The sequence below is a fragment of the Pelobates fuscus genome, chromosome 2 (assembly GCF_036172605.1).
Source record: "Pelobates fuscus isolate aPelFus1 chromosome 2, aPelFus1.pri, whole genome shotgun sequence".
Classification (NCBI taxonomy): domain Eukaryota; kingdom Metazoa; phylum Chordata; class Amphibia; order Anura; family Pelobatidae; genus Pelobates; species Pelobates fuscus.
The window spans coordinates 135,392,818-135,413,965 of record NC_086318.1 but is presented as its reverse complement, the minus strand read 5'-3'; the positions used below and the strand labels follow the sequence as shown (position 1 = coordinate 135,413,965).

The 21,148-nt window shown below is 44.0% G+C and overlaps 1 protein-coding gene across 1 annotated transcript in view; it reads left to right on the top strand.

Annotated features, from left to right (window-relative positions):
• The window catches only part of MCF2L2 (MCF.2 cell line derived transforming sequence-like 2), a 446,256-nt gene that overhangs the window by 421,907 nt on the left and 3,201 nt on the right, over nt 1–21,148 (top strand). Inside the window, exons 31-32 of the mRNA XM_063442725.1 lie at nt 2,748–2,860; nt 14,602–14,708. Of these exons, the coding sequence (XP_063298795.1) occupies nt 2,748–2,860; nt 14,602–14,708 (220 nt within the window). The remainder of the gene's footprint in view (nt 1–2,747; nt 2,861–14,601; nt 14,709–21,148) is intronic.

Below are 21,148 nucleotides of genomic sequence, written 5' to 3'. Positions count from 1 at the left end.
GCTTTGGGGAGGAGGTAATTCACTTTAGTTTTTTTCTTTTATCCCCCTCCTAAGTCCTAAGTCCCTTCCCCCCTCCTCAGCTTCTGTCACCCTCGTCGGCTCCTGTCCCCCTACTCAGCCCCTGTCCCACTCCTAAGTCCCTGTCCCCCTTTTCAGGTCCCATCCCCCTCCTTATCCCTGTTCCTTTCCTCAGCCCCTGTCCCCCTTCCTTGGCTCCTGTCCCTCTTACTCGGCCCATGTGCCTCTTCCTTAGCCCCTGTCCCCTTACTTAGCCCTGTCCCCCTCCTCAGCCCCTGTCCCCCTCCTAAGTCCTTGTCCCTCTACTCAGCCCCTGTCCCCCTCCTAAGTCCTTGTCCCCCTACTGAGCCCTGTCTCCCTACTAAGCCCCTGTCCCCCTCCACACCCCCTGTCCCCTTACTCAGCCCCTGTCCCACTGCCTCAGCCCCTGTCCCTCTTCCTCAGCCTCTGTCCCCTTACTTAGCCCCTGTTTCCCTCCTCGGCCACTGTCTCCCTTGCTCAGCTCTTGTCCCCCTTCCTCAGCCCTTGTCCCCCTTCCTCAGCCTTTGTCCCCCTCCTCAGCCCTGTCCCTCTTCCTCAGCCCTGTCCCTCTTCCTCAGACCCTGTCCCCTTACTAAGCCCCTGTCCCTTTTCCTTAGACCCTGTACCCCTTTCTCAGCCCCTGTCCCCCTCCTCAGCCCTCATCCCCTTCCTCAGCCCCTATCCCCTTACTCAGCCCCTGTCCCCTTACTAAGGTCCTGTCCCTCTACTCAGCCCCTGTCTCTCTACTTGGCCACTGTCCCCCGACTCAACTCCTGTCCCCCTACTCAGCTCCTGTCCCCTTACTCAGCCCCTGCCCCTCTCCTCAGCCCCTGTCCCCTTCCCCAGTCCCTTTACTCAGCCCCTGTCCCCTTACTCAGCCCCTGTCCCCTTACTCAGCCCCAGTTCCCCTTACTCAGCCCCTGTCCCCCTTACTCAGCCCCTGTCCACTTCCTCTGCCCCTGTCCACTTCCTCTGCCCCAGTCCATCTTCCTCTTCCCCTGTCCCCTTACTCAGCCCCTGTCCCCCTTTCTTAGCCCCTGTCCCCTTCCTCAGCCCTTGTCCCCTTCCTCAGCTCTTGTCCCCTTCCTCAGCCCTGTCCCTCTTCCTCAGCCCCTGTCCCCCTCCTCAGCCCTGACCCCTTACTCAGGCCCTGTTACCCTTCCTCTGCCCCGTCCCCTTACTCAGCCCCTGTCCTCCTTTCTTAGCCCCTGTCCTCCTTTCTCAGCCCCTGTCCCCCTTTCTCAGCCCTTATCCCCTTCCTCAGCCCTTATCCCCTTCCTCAGCCCTTGTCCCCTTCCTCAGCCCTTGTCTCCTTCCTCAGCCCTGTCCCTCTTCCTCAGCCCTGACCCGTTACTCAGGCCCTATCCCCTTACTTAGCCCCTGTCCCTTTACTAAGGTCCTGTCCCTCTACTCAGCCCCTGTCTCTCTACTCGGCCACTGTCCCCCGACTCGGCCCCTGTCCCCTTACTCAGCCCCTGTCCCCTTACTCAGCCCCCGTCCCCTTACTCAGCCCCTGCCCCTCCTCCTCAGCCCCTGTCCCCTTCCCCAGTTCCCCTTAGTCAGCCCCTGTCCCCCTTACTCAGCCCCTGTCCCCCTTACTCAGCCCTTGTCCCCCTTACTCAGCCCTTGTCCCCCTTACTCAGCCCCTGTCCCTCTTCCTCTGTCCCTGTTCCCCTTCCTCTGTCCCTGTTCCCCTTCCCCTTCCTCTGCCCCTGTCCCCCTTCCTCAGCCCTATACCCCCTACCACAGCCCCATACCGTCACTACAGCCCCATGTCACCCACACCACAGCCCCTTCCCAAATTGTAGCCATCAACCTACTTCAGCCCCTGTCCCCCCACTACATTTCCTAGCCCCCCAATTACAGCCTGTACCCTCCACTACAGCCCATAGCCCCTACTACATTCCCTAACTTTTAAATGACAGCGACTACAACCCACTACCAGTGCCATTCCCAAAATTAGGCTCTGGATCCGCCCCTGCTCTGTATGCCTGTATCTGTATGACTATAAGCCTGTGTGTATGTATGTCTTTGTATGCCTGTATCTGTATGACAGTGTCTGGATGTCTCTGTGTGTGTGTTTGTATGAGATTGTACCTGTATGTGTAGATTGTATGGCTGTGTGCCTGTATCTGTTTGGTTTTATGCCTGCATATCTCTGTGACTGAGTGCTTGTATAGTTGTGTGTTGCTTTATATCTATGTCTATATCGCATGGAAAAAGACACAAAATGCGCTGAGGGGAGAGAGCCTCAGAAAGGGGCTGGGGGAGGAGAAAGACACACAAAAAGAATGGGGGGGAGACCCACAAAGGGGCAGGGGAAAGAAAGTGACACCAAGAAAGTTTAAAACATAGTAAAAGGGGGATAAAATAAACTAAAGATTATAAAAAAAAAATCAAAAGGGGGGTTACAAGACACACAGGTACTTATGCATTTTTATTTTAAGGGGGGGGTGGGGGTGGGGGGGGGCAAAACTCATCTTTGCCTGTGTAGCAAAATCCTTGCACTGGCCCTGTGTGTGATTATCACTATGTGTCCCAAACCATTAATCCAGTCCCTCAACAAGCAGTGAGTACATCCTCCCTAACCCATTGTAATGAACTGGAGCACTAACTTGCCCTGTTGTCCAGCAAGAAGAGCATTGCATTTGTTTTGTTCCATTTGCCATTTTTATTTATGCTCCTTGTTTTCATGTAACCCCATGTAGGAATCACGCCTCTTTTGTGTGAGAAGTTGTTTTGAAACGTGTTCACCAGCTACATTTACTCTGCAGCCAGGAGATATAGTACAGTTTCAACAATGTGGAGAGAATGGGCAGTGGTAAGTATTCATGCAATATTATTCTTCATATTAATAGAACAAAACTCTCTTCATTTATAAATTTGTATCATTAAGCATTTTTTATCTCAGTAATATTTCTGAATTTGGTCAACATACTATGATCACATCATGCATGTCATAGGAACAATAGATATGCTGTTTTATAAGTTTAGATTTACAACACTCCACTGTTGTTGGGGATGTGTTTTAATTAATTGAAATCATTAGTAAACATACCTTTATTACAACCCTGGGGCAGACTTCTCTCTGCTACCTAATCTCCCTACAATGAAGTCATCAATGCTGATGACTTTTGTTCAATCAGATGCTTCTCATCAGAGGCATATCTAGGTGACTTGCCACCCATTGCAGCAATCTATCTTCACTTCTCTTCCTTCCTCCCACATTTTAAACTTTTGTGTGCCGCTTTCCCTCCGACTTATCCCATAACCCTTCTTGTGTGTCTCTCCCAATACCCCTTTCAACCTTGTGTGTCTCTTAAACCCTTTCACTTTCTTGTGTGTCTCTTAACCCATTTTACTTCTTTTGTATATCTTAACCCCCACATACATACACAGTGACATGAATGCATAAATATGCAGTCATACATGCACTAATTTACAAGCATGGGTAAACAGTCACACACAGAGACACGCAATCATAGGCACATAGTCAAACAAACATACACAGTCACAACACACAGTCACTTATACATACATATACCTCGATTCACAGCCACATGCATATGCATAGTCACAGGCACATAGTCAAAAAAACTTTCACAGACACACAGTCACACATCCAGTAACACACAGTCGCACACAGTCAGGGGCATTGTTATGAAGGGGGCCATGGCCCCCCTACATCATGCAGTCCCCATCTTTGTGCCCCCCCCCCCCCCCCCCCAAATGCAGGCACTATATCAAAGTCTGGCTATAGGGGTGAGTTTATACAGGTCCGGCTTCCCAGTTGGAAGATTTCATTATTCTCCACCCAGGATAATGAAAAAACCAAACACATTGCAGTGTAGCCTGATCAAATCACAATGCTTACCCATAGGATTGGCTGAGACTAATCAGAGCCAGCACAATTCAAACACAGCCCTGGCCAATCAGCATCTCATCATAGAGATGAATTGAATCAATGAATCTCTATGAGGAAAGTTCAGTGTCTGCATGCAGAGGGAGGAGATACTGAATGTTTGGATGCATTTTAGGAAGCCATGACCCAGGAAGGATCTCTAACAGCCATCTGAGGGGTGGCTAGTGAAGTTATCACTAGGCTGTAATGTAAACACTGCATTTTCTCTGAAAAGACAGTGATTACAGCAAAAAGCCTGAAGGTAATGATTCTACTCACCAGAACAAGTTCTGGTGACTATAGTGTCCCTTTAATGACTCTGTTGGAATTTCACTGAAATGCCAACCCAGTCAAAATATACACGCCACAAGTCAAGCCTTGTCAAAACTAGTCATGCTCCCAGCCTTTACTCAGTGTTGTACTCTCACGCATGTACAGCTCTGACGATGGCTCCTGGCAGCCAAAGATGACTAGACGGAAGAGCATGACGGCATCCACGAGGTATAGGTTCAGGTAAGTATAACTTACCTTCCCCTGCACCCCCAGGGGATCAGACACCCAGTGGTGATGTCACCGTTTGAGATTTTTGCAAATAATGCAAAGATTTCAAAGTCACTTTAACTGCTTGAAAAAAATATGATTTACTTAAACTTAAAGGACAGTCAGCTGCAGCCAATGTTTCCCTTTTTAAATGCATATTATGTTAGATGTCACAGCAGTGATAGAATGGGAACTGGAAGGTTTAGCGCATCTACCTCTTCACATATTACAGTGATATATAATTGTCTTATTAATTGTTAAATATCCCCCTCTTATAATGTTGTAAAGCGCTGTGGAATCTGTTGGCGCTATATATATGCCAATAATAATAATAATAATGTACTATAAGCTGGAAGTTTTAGAGCATGTTTATTTTTTCTGAAATTTGCTTGATGTTCTCTGTATCAAAACATGCTGGACTGTAGTCTGTCAAAAATTATGAAGAATTGAGAAGCTATATATAAAAACAAAAGTTGGTAAGTGATTTTTGAGACATTTTACACCACTATTTAAAACATAAAGCTTACCGTATATACTCGAGTATAAGTCGAGTTTTTCAGCTCATATTTTGTGCTGAAAAACCCCAACTCGACTTATACTCGAGTCAATGTCTGTATTATGGCAACTTACATTGCCATAATACAGACCAGGATCGCCGGGCTCATTACAAGCCCGGCGGTCCTGTTGGGGGCTGGCAGAGAGCAGTAACTTACCTTTCCTGCAGCTCCTGTCATCTCCCTTCTCTCTCCTCCGGTCCGGCCAGCTCCTCTGTCAGCTCCCACTGTAAGTCTCGCGGGCTCTCACACTACACACACACACACACACTACAAACACACACTCGTACAAACACTCACTCTGCATTATATACACACACTCATACACACACACACACACACTGCATTATATACACACACACTCATACAAACACACACACTGCATTATATACACACACACTCATACAAACACACACACTGCATTATATACACACACACTCATGCAAACACACACACTCCTGCAAACAATCTGCATTATAAACACACACTCATACAAACACACACACACTCTGCATTATATATACACACACACATACTCTGCATTCACACAAACACACACACTCTGCATTATATACACACAGAGTGTGCGTATATAATGCAGAGTGTGTGTTTGTATGAGTGTGTGTGTGTAATGCAGATTGTTTGTATGAGTGTGTGTGTAATGCAGAGTGTGTGTTTGTATGAGTGTGTGTGTATATAATTATAAAAATCACAGAATTTCATAGACCCAAGTTTTACCCTCGACTTATCCACGAGGCATAGCATATTTCACAATTGTTGGTCACAAAACTGCACTCGACTTATACATGAGATCGACTTATACACGAGTATATACGGTAAATCTTTGTTCTAAATGACTTGCATCGAATTTCTTTCAACAAACAGAGCTAAATTAGTTATTCTGTTACACTTTACATGAAACTCATCAAGCATTATATATTACAGGGCGTGCAGAATTATTAGGCAAATGAGTATTTTGACCACATCATCCTCTTTATGCACAAAAGCGTGTATAAAACCCCAAGGGTGATATACACAGGTAGAGGGTGGTACAAAACAATACAACCTGTTTATGGCTGATCGTGAACGTGGAATCTATTGAATAGCAAAAATACAAAATATGGTGAAGTAAATAAGGCAAAGATAAATTTTGCACGTGGTAGAGAACTTACAAAAGAGAGATGGTAATCACGCCTGTCACCCTGTCATGGGTATTGTCCAAATGAAGGATCAGATGTATATGATAGAGACTGGATAGCAGTGGAAGCAGGTGTCTGTCTCGTAGTATATGGAGAGGAGAAGTTCCAGATTCAATCGCTTATATGGCAATATCACTTTTGCTCAGGAATAAAAGAAAATAGAAATAGTGCAGATTGTATAAAATTTACAAAATTTATTACAAAGATTGCACTTACAGAAAATCAGTGGTAAAACAGCATGTCTCCATAATGAAGTTTTGGTCTGGTCTCCAGATGGTGATAGAAAGAGATCCAAAATTGGAGATGCACAAAAACAATAAAATAAAGTAAAATAGAATGGACTATAATAACAGTGCTGGTTATTAGCATAAAATGTCCAGAGTGTAGTATCCAACGCGTTTCGTCACTATAGTGACTTCCTCAGGGATGTAGATATGCTGTAATCTTCATGGTTTATATACCATATCAGTTTTCAAATTTCGCGGGGAAAAATTCTCCGGTCACATGTTACTTCCGGTTTTCGGCCATTTGACTTCCTGTGTTCCACCTTGGAACGCATGACATCACTTCCGGTTTTCGGGTTGGAAGGTGGAACAAGGTGGAACACAGGAAGTCAAATGGCCGAAAACCGGAAGTAACATGTGACCGGAGAATTTTTCCCCGCGAAATTTGAAAACTGATATGGTATATAAACCATGAAGATTACAGCATATCTACATCCCTGAGGAAGTCACTATAGTGACGAAACGCGTTGGATACTACACTCTGGACATTTTATGCTAATAACCAGCACTGTTATTATAGTCCATTCTATTTTACTTTATTTTATTGTTTTTGTGCATCTCCAATTTTGGATCTCTTTCTATCACCATCTGGAGACCAGACCAAAACTTCATTATGGAGACATGCTGTTTTACCACTGATTTTCTGTAAGTGCAATCTTTGTAATAAATTTTGTAAATTTTATACAATCTGCACTATTTCTATTTTCTTTTATTCCTGAGCAAAAGTGATATTGCCATATAAGCGATTGAATCTGGAACTTCTCCTCTCCATATACTACGAGACAGACACCTGCTTCCACTGCTATCCAGTCTCTATCATATACATCTGATCCTTCATTTGGACAATACCCATGACAGGGTGACAGGCGTGATTACCATCTCTCTTTTGTAAGTTCTCTACCACGTGCAAAATTTATCTTTGCCTTATTTACTTCACCATATTTTGTATTTTTGCTATTCAATAGATTCCACGTTCACGATCAGCCATAAACAGGTTGTATTGTTTTGTACCACCCTCTACCTGTGTATATCACCCTTGGGGTTTTATACACGCTTTTGTGCATATTTTATATAGTGTGTGTGAGGTACACTTTTGGGGGGTGTGTCTTTCTAGTGTATCATATAGTAAGCTAATTTCTTTTGTCTGTATCCTCTTTATGCATGTTGTCTTACTCCAAGCTGTATAGGCTTGAAAGCCTACTACCAATTAAGCATATTAGGTGATGTGCATCTCTGTAATGAGAAGGGGTGTGGTCTAATGACATCAACACCCTATATCAGGTGTGCATAATTATTAGGCAACTTCCTTTCCTTTGGCAAAATGGGTCAAAAGAAGGACTTGACAGGCTCAGAAAAGTCAAAAATAGTGAGATATCTTGCAGAGGGATGCAGCACTCTTAAAATTACAAAGCTTCTGAAGCGTGATCATCGAACAATCAAGCGTTTCATTCAAAATAGTCAACAGGGTCGCAAGAAGCGTGTGGAGAAACCAAGGCGCAAAATAACTGCCCATGAACTGAGAAAAGTCAAGCGTGCAGCTGCCAAGATGCCACTTGCCACCAGTTTGGCCATATTTCAGAGCTGCAACATCACTGGAGTGCCCAAAAGCACAAGGTGTGCAATACTCAGAGACATGGCCAAGGTAAGAAAGGCTGAAAGACGACCACCACTGAACAAGACACACAAGCTGAAACATCAAGACTGGGCCAAGAAATATCTCAAGATAGGTTTTATGGACTGATGAAATGAGAGTGAGTCTTGATGGGCCAGATGGATGGATTGGTAAAGGGCAGAGAGCTCCAGTCCGACTCAGACGCCAGCAAGGTGGAGGTGGAGTACTGGTTTGGGCTGGTATCATCAAAGATGAGCTTGTGGGGCCTTTTCGGGTTGAGGATGGAGTCAAGCTCAACTCCCAGTCCTACTGCCAGTTTCTGGAAGACACCTTCCTCAAGCAGTGGTACAGGAAGAAGTCTGCATCCTTCAAGAAAAACATGATTTTCATGCAGGACAATGCTCCATCACACGCACCAAGTACTCCACAGCGTGGCTGGCAAGAAAGGGTATAAAAGAAGAAAATCTAATGACATGGCCTCCTTGTTCACCTGATCTGAACCCCATTGAGAACCTGTGGTCCATCATCAAATGTGAGATTTACAAGGAGGGAAAACAGTACACCTCTCTGAACAGTGTCTGGGAGGCTGTGGTTGATGCTGCACGCAATGTTGATGGTGAACAGATCAAAACACTGACAGAATCCATGGATGGCAGGCTTTTGAGTGTCCTTGCAAAGAAAGGTGGCTATATTGGTCACTGATTTGTTTTTGTTATGTTTTTGAATGTCAGAAATGTATATTTGTGAATGTTGAGATGTTATATTGGTTTCACTGGTAAAAATAAATAATTGAAATGGGTATATATTTGTTTTTTGTTAAGTTGCCTAATAATTATGCACAGTAATAGTCACCTGCACACACAGATATCCCCCTAAAATAGCTATAACTAAAAACAAACTAAAAACTACTTCCAAAAATATTCAGCTTTGATATTAATGAGTTTTTTGGGTTCATTGAGAACATGGTTGTTGTTCAATAATAAAATTAATCCGCAAAAATACAACTTGCCTAATAATTCTGCACTCCCTGTATGGTGTTTGTATATAGCAGGTAGTTAGGATATTTATCTAATAAAGCATTTTTTATTTTTTTCATTCTATTGTATACAGACCAGTCTCTATTTCTATAGATATCTGAGTTTTGATCTAGGGTCAACTTGTTTGAACCCTTGATCACTTTTCTTTTCTTTTTTTAAGTCTCTCTTTACTAAAACTCCACAGCAGCACATTAACATAGAGAGAAACAACCAATCAGAAAAAAGTAAGGAACAATAAAAGTCCCCTCCAAACTACTTCCTCTTTCAAGCTGCGACAAGACAAAGAGCAGAAACAAACATATCCATCTAGCAGTAGCAGAAGAATTCAAACTAAGTCAACCTTTATGACCTTTATCCAGAACCAGAAACCGAACGTGGATCCATAGATGAACCATTAAACTTTATCCAGAAGAAGGCCTTGAACGTGGATCTGAAGATGAACCATTAAACTGAAACAAGATAAACAGAGTTGAAAGCTCTGGTTAGTGAATGAAATGTACTGTGAAAACATGAAGATGGCATAATCAACTACAGACAGTACAAAATCCATAAAATCTCACCCCGACTTCCCTCAGGAAGGCAAAACAACTGACCGACCTAATCATAGCCCTGAAGAACAAACTAACAACTAGAGGTGGTCAAATAAAACGAAAAGTAACAAGGGTAGGGTGAAACTGGGAGGGAAATATTCGCCTCCTGTCATTAATAAAATTCAGATTATAGTTACACTAAAGCTAGTATAATCTACAATTTTAGAACATGACAGGAGGCTTCATATTTGCTGTTTTAACACTCAGACAGCAAAGCAAAAGAATCATGATTCGCCGGTCTGAAATAAAATTGTCGGAAAGTGTCCTCCCGGGACCAGTCAGCTGAACGCAGGATGTCCTGGAGAGAGGCTCCCGTAAGGAAGGCACCAGAAGCTGCCATGCCCCTAGCCGAGTGTGCTCCGAAGGTCGAATCCACATCCGCCAATGACAACAACCATTTAATCCACTGTGCCAGGGTAGGAGAACAGACCGGATTGTGAGGTCTAACATAAGAGATCAATAATTGGTCGGAACTGGAAGGGCGGAGTGGAGAAGCAAGCGTCACAGAGCGAGACAGAGCCGTCGCCACACAGAGCTTAGGCGAGTCGCGGAAATACGGGTAGAATACAGCCGTCGAACCCGACTTAGTACGTCTAGACACCATGAAGGTGACCCCCTCCGGAGAAAAATAAAAGCGTCAAGTTGAAGCCCGTGATAGGATAGGAAGAAGGAGGGTGCTTGGGATCCTTGCTGGCCAGACGGCCAGAAGCGGCTGACGACACGACCCCGTTGTCGTCCAGCTCAAGCAAAAAACACGGGAGCCTTGTGGGCGGAAGACCCTTATTATTGAGGACTGGGTTTTGCTCAAGGTAGTGAAGAGGTTCGTGTGCTCCGAAGAGTAGACCCTTGGCTAGGGGGCCCAGTTCCTTTTATCCCAAGTCCAACAGCTTGGCATCCATGCGTAAGAGGACTGCTTACCTATGCTGGTGTAGAGTGCTGCATTTGTGTTGCCCAGCAGGCAAATGGAGCGCAGAGCCCAGTCCCGTATAGAAGCTGGGTCCAGGGTAGCACCCTGTGAAGAAGCCTCATCAGCCATCATGAGTATTCCGGCCAGGGGGCCCAGCATGTCCAACGGTTTAACCTGTGCCAGTCTGAGGCAGCATTCGACCCCTTACTTGAGGTCACGTCCAGTACGTGTCATGAATGTGGACACGATGGGGTCAAATACCAGGGTCAGGGCAACCTTATCAGGAAAAAGAGGCCTGGGGCATTCCGCCCGTAACTTCCTGCAGGCCCAATAGTGCACAAAGACCATTTGAGGATCTGGAGTGTCCAATGGGCCATGGGTCGAACAGGGGTTCACCCTTAGCGTCCAGGAATACATCGTCCTCCAGCATAGAGGTGGGCGCTCATTGTGTAGAACGACCCCCGAATTTGCAGGGCCACATGGTGTAGTCCAGCTCGTCCTCGCCCTACCTTTCTTCCTCATCCGAGGGAGACTGGGCTGCCCACCATTTGTCCAAGATGGCCAGGTGGCGGTGGTGGGGTGGAAGGAGTCCTCCTCCCTCCGTCGGAGAGACGTCGCCGTCTGATAGGCGAGTCTGAGACCACCGGTCCCTGTCGCTTTGCTAGAGCCTTTCCCTTTTGGGGGTGTGGCTCAGGGCCTTCCAATAGCGCTTGGGCACTCTTGCCTGTTTTCTCCTGGGAGAGTCTGATTCCGCCAAGTCATCTGCCGTATGGGTGTTCCCCTTAGAGCCCCTATCCTGAGGGGTTCACAGGAGGGCCCTAGCCAGGGCTAGAATATGCTTGCAGGGCAGCACCCCACATTTGTGGCCAAGGCAAGATAGACCGTGCCTGTAAAATATATGTGTACTTAAATGGGTAGCCAAACTGGGGGCCATCCCATGGCGATGGCACAGACAGTGCAGGCCAATCTAGGGGCACAGACAAAGCAGGCCAATCATGGGGCACAGACAAAGCAGGCCAATCATGGGGCACAGACAAAGCAGGCCAATCAAGGGGGACTGCCAGAGCAGGTCAATCTTGGGGTGCAGTTAAGGGCAGGCCAAACCCATATGATGTACAGGACTGATGTATGGTCCGCTGTATATGACAGAATATTGTCTGCTTCATTGTAGAGCAATCATAAAATGTAAACTGTCAAGTAAGTAGTGTATGACAAATGCAGTGCCCACTGGCACACTAACCACCACCCCTCCTCCCCTCCTGCACTAGCTAGTACCAAAACCCTTGACCGGAGAAGGTTCCTATACCGGGAAGGGGTCACGTGGCAGGCCTCTTATTCCTCTCCTCCCCGCCCCACGTGGGCCGTGATACCGGAGGTTATTTTCCTGCGGCCCGGTAATGCGGAAGGTAAGCGGCAATGAAAGAGGGGGAAGGCCCAGGCGAAGGGTCCCGTGCAGTGGCGCAAGGCCAACGAGCCACGGGACTCAACACGTTTTAAAAAATATGCAAAATATTTAGTTTTAGCATAATACATTTGACTTATAAACTGTAAATATTTTAAAATATTTTAATTTAGTTTGCATGATACTGACATTGTGATCCTTAGTATCCATTTAAAAATCAGTAGTCACATGTTAAGGATTCTTATGTATGTATGTATGTGTGTATATTCACAAAATATGAAGGGAAAATCTTTCTTTAAAGGACCACTATAGTCACCCAGACCACTTCAGCTCAATGAAGTGGTCTGGGTGCCAGGTCCCTCAGGTACACACCGTACATGCTGGGGTCGCGGCTGCAACCGGGCCCGGCCCACCAGGGGGGCCCGGCCGCCCTGCAACCCGGTATGCACGCCAGTGGCAGTGTGGCCACATTTTGCCAGCCTCTTCTCCTGGGGGGCCCAGGAGTTGGCCACCTCAGGGCCCCCCGAGGTTGTCAGTGGCTTCAGTTTGCCCGCGGGGCGGCCGGCCGGGCTGCTGGGCGCGCACGCGAGGGAGGTAGCACTCTCCCCTGAGTGCTCTCTGCCCAGCTCCCTCGCGCTGCTTACTGATGCCGGAGCCGGAATATGACGTCATATTCCGGCTCCGGCATCAGTAAGCAGCGCGAGGGAGCTGGGCTAAGAGCACTCGGGGGAGAGTGCTCCATCGCGCCCGCTCCCCGGAGGCCGGCCGCCCAGCAGCCCAGCAGGACCCCACTGGACAGGAGGACCCCACTGGACCCCAGCGACAGGAGGACCCCACTGGACCCCAGCGACAGGAGGACCCCACTGGACCCCAGGGACAGCAGGACCCCACTGGACAGCAGGAATCCCCACAGCACTCCCAAAGGTAAGGAGGCTGGGGGATTAAATAAAATAAAAATAAAATACGTGAGTGTGTATGTGTGTTTGTGTGTGTGTGTTACTTTGTGTGTACCCGAAAACCCTGCCAGGCCTTCCACCCCAGCCAGTCCAAGTTCCCCTACCGAGAACCTGGCCTGTACTCTCTGCGGTCATGGACTATCCCTAAACTCGCGGCTGAATTACGTTGCATGGGGGTCCCGTTCCCGTCTACAGCCCGCAAGGCCGAACTGTATAAAATATTTATCTCCAACACATGTACTACCCTGCCAGGAGTGGTCCTACAACCTGATAATTATACAGAGATCAAGGGCTTGATGTCATCTCTCCTGGCCTCTTTCAACACGATCAGCATTGGGCTGGACAAATTTGAATCCCCTCAGACATCGTCAGTCATTCCGCCCATACCAACCACCACTTCGGCTCCCCCCCCCTTCACAATAATGACACCCCCATAAACCCAATTCCAAGCACTTCCACTCACATTATCATGCCCGCCCACTTTGTACCCCTGGCCATACGTAAAGACATCCGGGAAGGCAATGACATAAACCGATAACAAATATAATATGACCTACTGGATTAAATTCATTATCTTTTGAAAAAGTCCTTGAGTGCTGGCTTCTCTATTGGAATTATATTTTTGTGCAGCTGAGCACCGGGCCAAACACGGAGGAAAGCTGGAGTGCAAAACTTCGGACATAGTATGTATGTATGTGACTAGATATATATTATATATATATTAGATAGACAGTCACGCAGAGATTTTAAGAGGTAGATAATATAGTTTTGTAATTATATCCCTAAAGAGTCATATCTCCACAACATGGTCTTTTATAGATAAACTATATTAATTTGTAGCATTGCAGCATCATGCAAATCTTTTGTTTCATATTCTGTTGACATTTTGAAAATCTAAAATTCCAATTTCTTACAAATGTAGCTTAACTTTATACTGTTAGCAACTGTATCTTTTGTGCAAGATTTCCAGCTATTTTAATTCTGGGGGGTTTTTTTTGTGCTTCTATAAAGTCTTCATTTTGAGTATAACTTTATGTTGCAAATAATGATTTGTAACGCTACACTGCATTAACTCCTGCCTTAAGCAATGCAAGTGAAGACATTTGCTACAAAAAAGAACGGATTGATTTGATGTGACCATGTTGCCATATATTATTTTATTATTATTATTATTTTATTATTTATATAGCGCCAACAAATTCTGTAGCGCTGTACATAATCAAAATACTGAATCATATTATCTAATGCCTTTGTATAGTAAGCCAGTGGCTACAAATAGCACTCGTATTTACTGTATTTATCCCCGTCAGCTCTACACTTATTACTGTATTTATCCCCGCCAGCTCTACACTTTTAATACCATCCTGTGCTACATGGAGTGACTGGCTTACTTGTACTTTTTATTGACAATGTTCTTTGGGTTTTGTTACATTTTCTCAAGTGTGATCTTATCTGCTTATGTTTGCCCATATCCACCCCTTTTTTCATAATGTAGTATTTGTTATATAAAGTTATTAATGCTGTATAATGTAATGACTAATATCATAGTAAGTACTATCATTGCTATGCATCTCTTGCAGGTTAGTAAAAGAACTTGTTTCAAAGAAGAGTGCATGGGTGCCTTCCAGTCTGTTAAATCCAGCGAAGGGTGACATGGAGACCATCTGCCAAAAGGATAACAGTGCAGGTAATGATGTTTTCAGAAAACTGATTACCAAAAGATTGTGTGAAATCTCCTGGAACTGGAATAGTGGCATTTAATATTCTCTGTAAACAATTAGGATAACCAGGTGCCAGTGAGATATGTCAGGATCAGCTGATTAGTGCATATCCTAACACACTCAATTAGCAGGAGCATTAGTCCAGGAAGCATGCACAAGCCCATCTTTAGAAAAACAGGTTACTATGTAGGTATAAATATGAAGAAAAAAAATTGCTTATAGTGTGTCAAAATCAATATCGCACAGATTAGAGCAATAGTCAAACTTCATTCGTCCACATTCAAAAATGAAGTATGGCTAGGAGGGAAAACACCCACTTTATTTTCAGAGAGGCGGTGATTCATATACACAGGGTGTTTCATGAAACGTGGCATTTTACATGGCCTTGAACTTGGGAGAGCAAGTCACCAGCCACGTAGAATGTGTACAGTCTGCTGTGTCTGACAATAAAGAGATCACAATAAAACATTTACTGTAACCAATTGTACCTTGGAAGGCACAAAGAAATTGTATACAGATCACAGCAGGTGGTGGTTAGATGGCATTTTTCTGTTCAAGTTTATGCCAAGCACTGTGCATAGCTAATTGCTCTGAACAATAGTTATTGATGCATTCACGTCGTTGTCTACATGCAGGTGGAAATGCTAAACCATAACATCTATCTGCAGCAGTGTTTTTGAAGTAAAAATGAAACACTGCAAATAGGGAGGTATAGACAGAGCGAATTTGTTAGTGGAGCAAAATTATTCATAATTTTATCAAAAATAAGATAAATACAAACGCCTTCCACAAATAACTGTAACCAAAAATTCCATGTAATTGCACCCTTCAAAAGGTACATATTCATATGATTGCGCACCATAACTATTTCTATTTGTAGGGTATGATTAATCTTGCCTTAGGTCTATGAGAACTTGAATTGTTTGAAGATATGGCTCTCAGTCTTCTCTTTACTTACAGGACATTCTGGCAGTATCTCTTATTATCTCATATTCTGCAAGTTTATCTTGCTTGGGACTTATTACCTCCCAGGATAGTTTAACACTCAACATGCAGAACTTAAGTTAACAAAAAAATAAAAAAAATATATAAACTAAAAGGTTTTACAGTACCTTAAAATGGCTGTGTTTAACGTTTAATATAGAAAAGTACAGGTCAGGGGGCGAGAATGTACGTAAATGGTAGACAAGTCGAAAGTCAAGGGATACAGAAGTTGGAATAGTCAAACAACAAGCCATGATACATACAATAGTGATGGTGCACAACAATAAATATAACACTAACTATAGGTTTCTTTAAAAGTTAGAACCTCTTATAGAGAGACAATATGCATCCGTGTTGTAGACTTAGGTGCATAATAGATGTATTAATATTAATAGCTGGTGCAAACAGTGATTTTGGGACCAAACAGAAGTAATAAATAAATATACTTGCAACAATATACACTCTGGTATCTTGCACAATTTGCCAAAGAGAAAAACACCTCCGCTACTCCAGATGTGGTTTTTAATTTTTCAAGGTAAGATCCATTGGCTTCCTTGGAGCTCCAGCCACTTTTCAGCAGCCATGGTCAAACTGTCGAAACAATCAATAGAAATAGTGTGCTCTCAAATAACCAAACTGAAAACCGCGACATGGCACTGAAAATAAACATAACTGTTTTAATATCCTAATAGCCATTCTGAAAGGCTAGAAGGGGTCACATGACATTGCAGCGTGCTTGCACGACATCAGCGTGACATCACACACAAACATCAGTTGTAGGATTATGGAACTTGGGTAGAAGAGCCATATACTCATATGCTTCTAGATGCGGCCGCTGCTGGGGTGAATAGTATCCAGCAGCGTTCCCACTGACTTCGAAGTGCGCTGTGCCACTCTTTAATCTGTTCGTAACTATACCAGCTGATAAGTGGACATTTGGCTAAGATAATTGGTACTCGGCAAACCCCATTCTCCTGATAACCATGATACTTATCAATTGCGTCCTGTTTCTTGGGAATTCAGCTTCCTAACTTAATGAGCCAGACAGTATGCCTTTTTTCCAGTAATAAATACTGGAACAAGGAACATAAGCAAGGTGCAAAAAGCTAGGTGATACAACATAACCCTGTCTGTGACCATTTAACATGAAGATTGCATTGTCGAATGTTTCAATGTTAAAAGGTGACATATTTGTACACACTTGTATACAGGTTAACTCGGTTCACTTTAATATGTGTATTTACTGAGTTTAGCAGCTGGTTATTCCTAAAATGGAAATTATGAAACGAAATGAGCATTCAGCTAATCTGTCAAGTCTTCTGCAATATTTAATGTAATATAGCAACATTCTTATATTATATTTAATAGGGAGCTAACAATCACACCGTAGCATCTCGTTAATTTAAAAACAACCTGGATTGATTACACTATTTTAGGCACTGACAAAGAAATATGTTATTAATAACAGCAGACATGTTTGGCAAATGAATAAAGGATATAACATGGAATGGAAAATATCACTCCGCTGATTCTGTAGAGTGTATTGCATTAGGATACTGGTTTCTACCACTTGTGTGTCTGCTGTGCACATAAAAAGTTTATTTTTCAATTTTATATGGAGAATAAAACCTGATCTGTTTACAGCACCATATATTTTGCAGAGTAAAGTTACCAAAATGATTATGATACCCTCTAAAATAAATGTCTGTTGTCAAGGTTCAAATATCAGTAATTGTTTATGAACTATAAAAATTACTGCAAGCCTGTGATCTAAATGATACGTAGGAAGACCTTTGTGCTTAGGAAACATGGCCAAATATTTCCTAGTTCTTTTCACATTTCATTAAATCAAATGGTATCATGTTTTGACATGAGCAGTGATATCGTCACTGCTGGGGAACTGTTGACTATAATCTGTTTGCTGATGTTTACACGGCTCACTAGGTGGGATGTATAGGAGAGGTGCCTTCCTTGTAGTACCTCCAGATGAACCATCAACATGCTAGAAGGAAAATTACATTGTTAAAAAACTAACTACAGCATTATTAAATGCATAGAACTTGTTACATTTAATTGAACTGAAGTCTGCTTTATTTATAGTGGTCTAGTCCTTTGGGTTGTACGAGCTGTATGGCTGCATTGGGTGTATTGTCAACAAAAGCATCAGGCTGCCGACCCAACTTGCAACAGCAGACTACACCGCAGTCATGGGCGGACTGACCTGTCATGCACTCACGCATGGAAATATGGCTTGATACCAGGAAGGGGTGGGACCCTTGCATTCAGTCTGCCCCTCTAATGGTGGACGAGAGCCTGGAAGCCTCTGGTCTTCACCTCCACCAGGTGCAAATCATGAGTAGCTGTGTCTCTCAGAGTATTGCCATTGGTTACCAACGCAACCACTGGCAGCTCTAGATTTTGTGAGGCTTTACACCTGTGACCCCCGCTAACACCTATAGTAAAAAGTACAAAAAGGGTTTTCGTTGTATGTGTACAAGGAACTGAAGTTATATTGAAGGGTGGTCTTGCAGCGCTAGGTAAGGAGAGCTAGTCTCTGTATTCATCGTCCAGTGGCCTGCAGTGTTGCGGCTGGCTGTGTCACTGTTTTGTGAGTTCTCTGACTGTAGGTATGACATAATTTGCAAACGAAATTAATTTGCAATATACAAATTCAATTTACAATTATGCTAATCGTTTTTTACATGATTAAGGGGTATGGTAGCATAGCCGGCAGTTGTGTATGCTTAAGTGCTGGTATGAAGGGGTTGTAGACATTTTTGTTTTTTTTAAAGCTTTTAAAAATAATTTGCCAAATAATAAAGTTACGGATAAGAAAACAGTGTCACATATCCCATAATCGTATATGTTCTTTATATATGTTGCCCGTGTATTGAATACGTATGTTTTGACACTTTGCAAAATGAGGTGAGTGTGACAGAATTAAGGGGGGTTAATGTGATGAAATGAATGTGGCAGGGTTGGGGGTTGAGGGTGACAGAGGTAGGGGTGTTTGGCACGGTTTGAGCAGGGAGTGTGACTAGGAGAGTGGAGGTGAGTATGGTTGGAGGGCGGTGAATGTGACATAATTTGGAGGTGTTAAAGTGAGTATGGCAGGGTGAAGGAGGGTGACAGTGTGTTGGGGGGGTGGGGGTGTAACAGTGTGTGGGGAGACTGTGTTTTAATGATCAGTCACCCCACACTGAAATACCTGTTTTTCTCTTGTAATTGATACCTTGGTGATCCCGTGGTCACCCTTACTGATGGTCCGGTGGGCTAGCTATTCGGTCTGAAGTTCTGCCAGATGCAGAGTTACAGACCATGTGATAGATGTGTCTCACCAGAGCATATTGAGTGGAGGGGCCCCACACCTGGCAGCATACATGGCAATCTGCCAGGCCCACTCCCAGTTTAGCTGTTGCCAGTTGGCCAGTGGGCGAGTAGACAGATTAGCTGCAAGTTGTAGAAAAGTCTCCAATACCTGTCCCCTTAGAGACAGAATGTCTGGATAGGCAGGCTGTAGGGTGGGGAAGGGAGAAGAGAGTGGGCAGGTGAAGAACAACTAAGGAGAAGAACAACTAAGCTGTGCACGCATTGCTGAGCAAACCAGGTAACAGGTATTTAACCAGTGCCAGGAGAGCAGATGGGATTATATACTTTGTAGTGATAATAACCCAGCTGACTTTATCTCCTGTATGTTTGTTCCTGACCTGGCTGTGCTGCAGCAGAGATTGAAAAAGACGCAATTTTTATACAAATTCTGAAGTGCCCTGTAGAAATAAATGATTGCTCGTTTTATTTATGATTTCTGAGTTCTGCCCTAGTGCCAAAAAAAAGATAATTGATGGGAAAAACATTATTGATGTCTAGGGGACAACCACTAAATCTTGATTTTATTCAGAGATTCAGTGAGAAGGAACCAATAGAGGGAGAGAGTAAGAACAGTAACAATTACATATATATATTTAATACACATAAAAAATACAGATTATAGTTGTTCCTTTTATATTTTCCCTCTATTGGCTACTTGATCTGTGAGCCTAATGGTGGAAAATGCTCCTACCAGTCTACTGCAAAATATATACATAAGATTGCAAGTTTTAATACATGTGAGTTGACATTTTATTTTCATCTAACTATCTAACCTCTTTATTTTGGGATTAATATGAATGGAAGGTTTTACATGGTGGGCGGTATTGGATGATAGGGTATGGCCATAGAGGGGCGCTATTTAGATTTATCACACAGGACACCTAAAGGCCTAAGGCTGCCCAATGCAGGATTAAAACCAAGTCCAAGCAAGGTACTCTTTTGCGTGCATGAAGAGCACTATAGTGGTAGTTAAAGGACCACTAAAGGGACCCAGACCACTTCAGCTTAATGAAGTGGTCTGGGTGCCAGGTCCATATAGGATTAACCGTTTCTCTGAAACTGCTATGTTTACCTATGGGTTAATCCAGCCTCTAGTGGCTGTCTCATTGACATCCGCTAGAGGCGCTTCCACGCTTCTCACTGTGATTTTCACAGTGAGAAGACACCAGCGTCCATAGGAAAGCATTGAGAATGCTTTCCTTTGAGAGTCGCTGAATGTGCGCGGCTCTTGCCACGCATGCGCATTCAGCCAATGACAGAGAAAGGAGGCGGAGAGTCCACACCACCAAGGGAGCCCGGCGGTGAAGAAAAGGTATGTGTTTAACCCCTTCCTCACCCCAGAGACCGGCGGGAGGGGGACCCTAAGGGTGGGGGGGACCTAGAGACCCTATAGTGCCAGGAAAACGAGTATGTTTTCCTGGCACTATAGTGGTCCTTTAAAGGGGTAACTCAAAGCACCATAAATAGTAGAAACTACTGTAGTGGTTTTTGTATCAGGGGTTCTGTGGCACAGTCCCATTGTTAAGAGCCAAATTGCCTTTGAACAGTTTGACGCTTATCTGGGTCCCTCGGGCACATACAGTTTATCCTCTGTTCCCAAATATCACTAAACAGAAGTTACACTGCCACATTAGTAATATCAATGCCATCCATCTTTGAATTATCAACACTGGTACTCTTTAACCAATCAATTTCTTCAAAAGTTGGACAAAATTTATATTGTTAAAATAAAACTTCAGCGATATCTATGAAGAGGGGTGACTCTTTATAGCATGAAAATGAATGATTGCAGGCAAGCATATAAGGGTACTAATTTAAAAGCATATTGTTTAAAGGGAAACAAAACCCTTTTACATACTTTAACCCCTAAAGGACCAAACTTCTGGAATAAAAGGGAATCATGACATGTCACACATGTCATGTGTCCTTAAGGGGTTAAAGGATCACTATAGGGTCAGGAACACGTGTATTCCTGACCCTATAGTGCTAAACCCACCATTTAGGTGGCTTGTCCCCCTATAAAAGTTTAAAACTCACCTTATTGCCAGCGCCG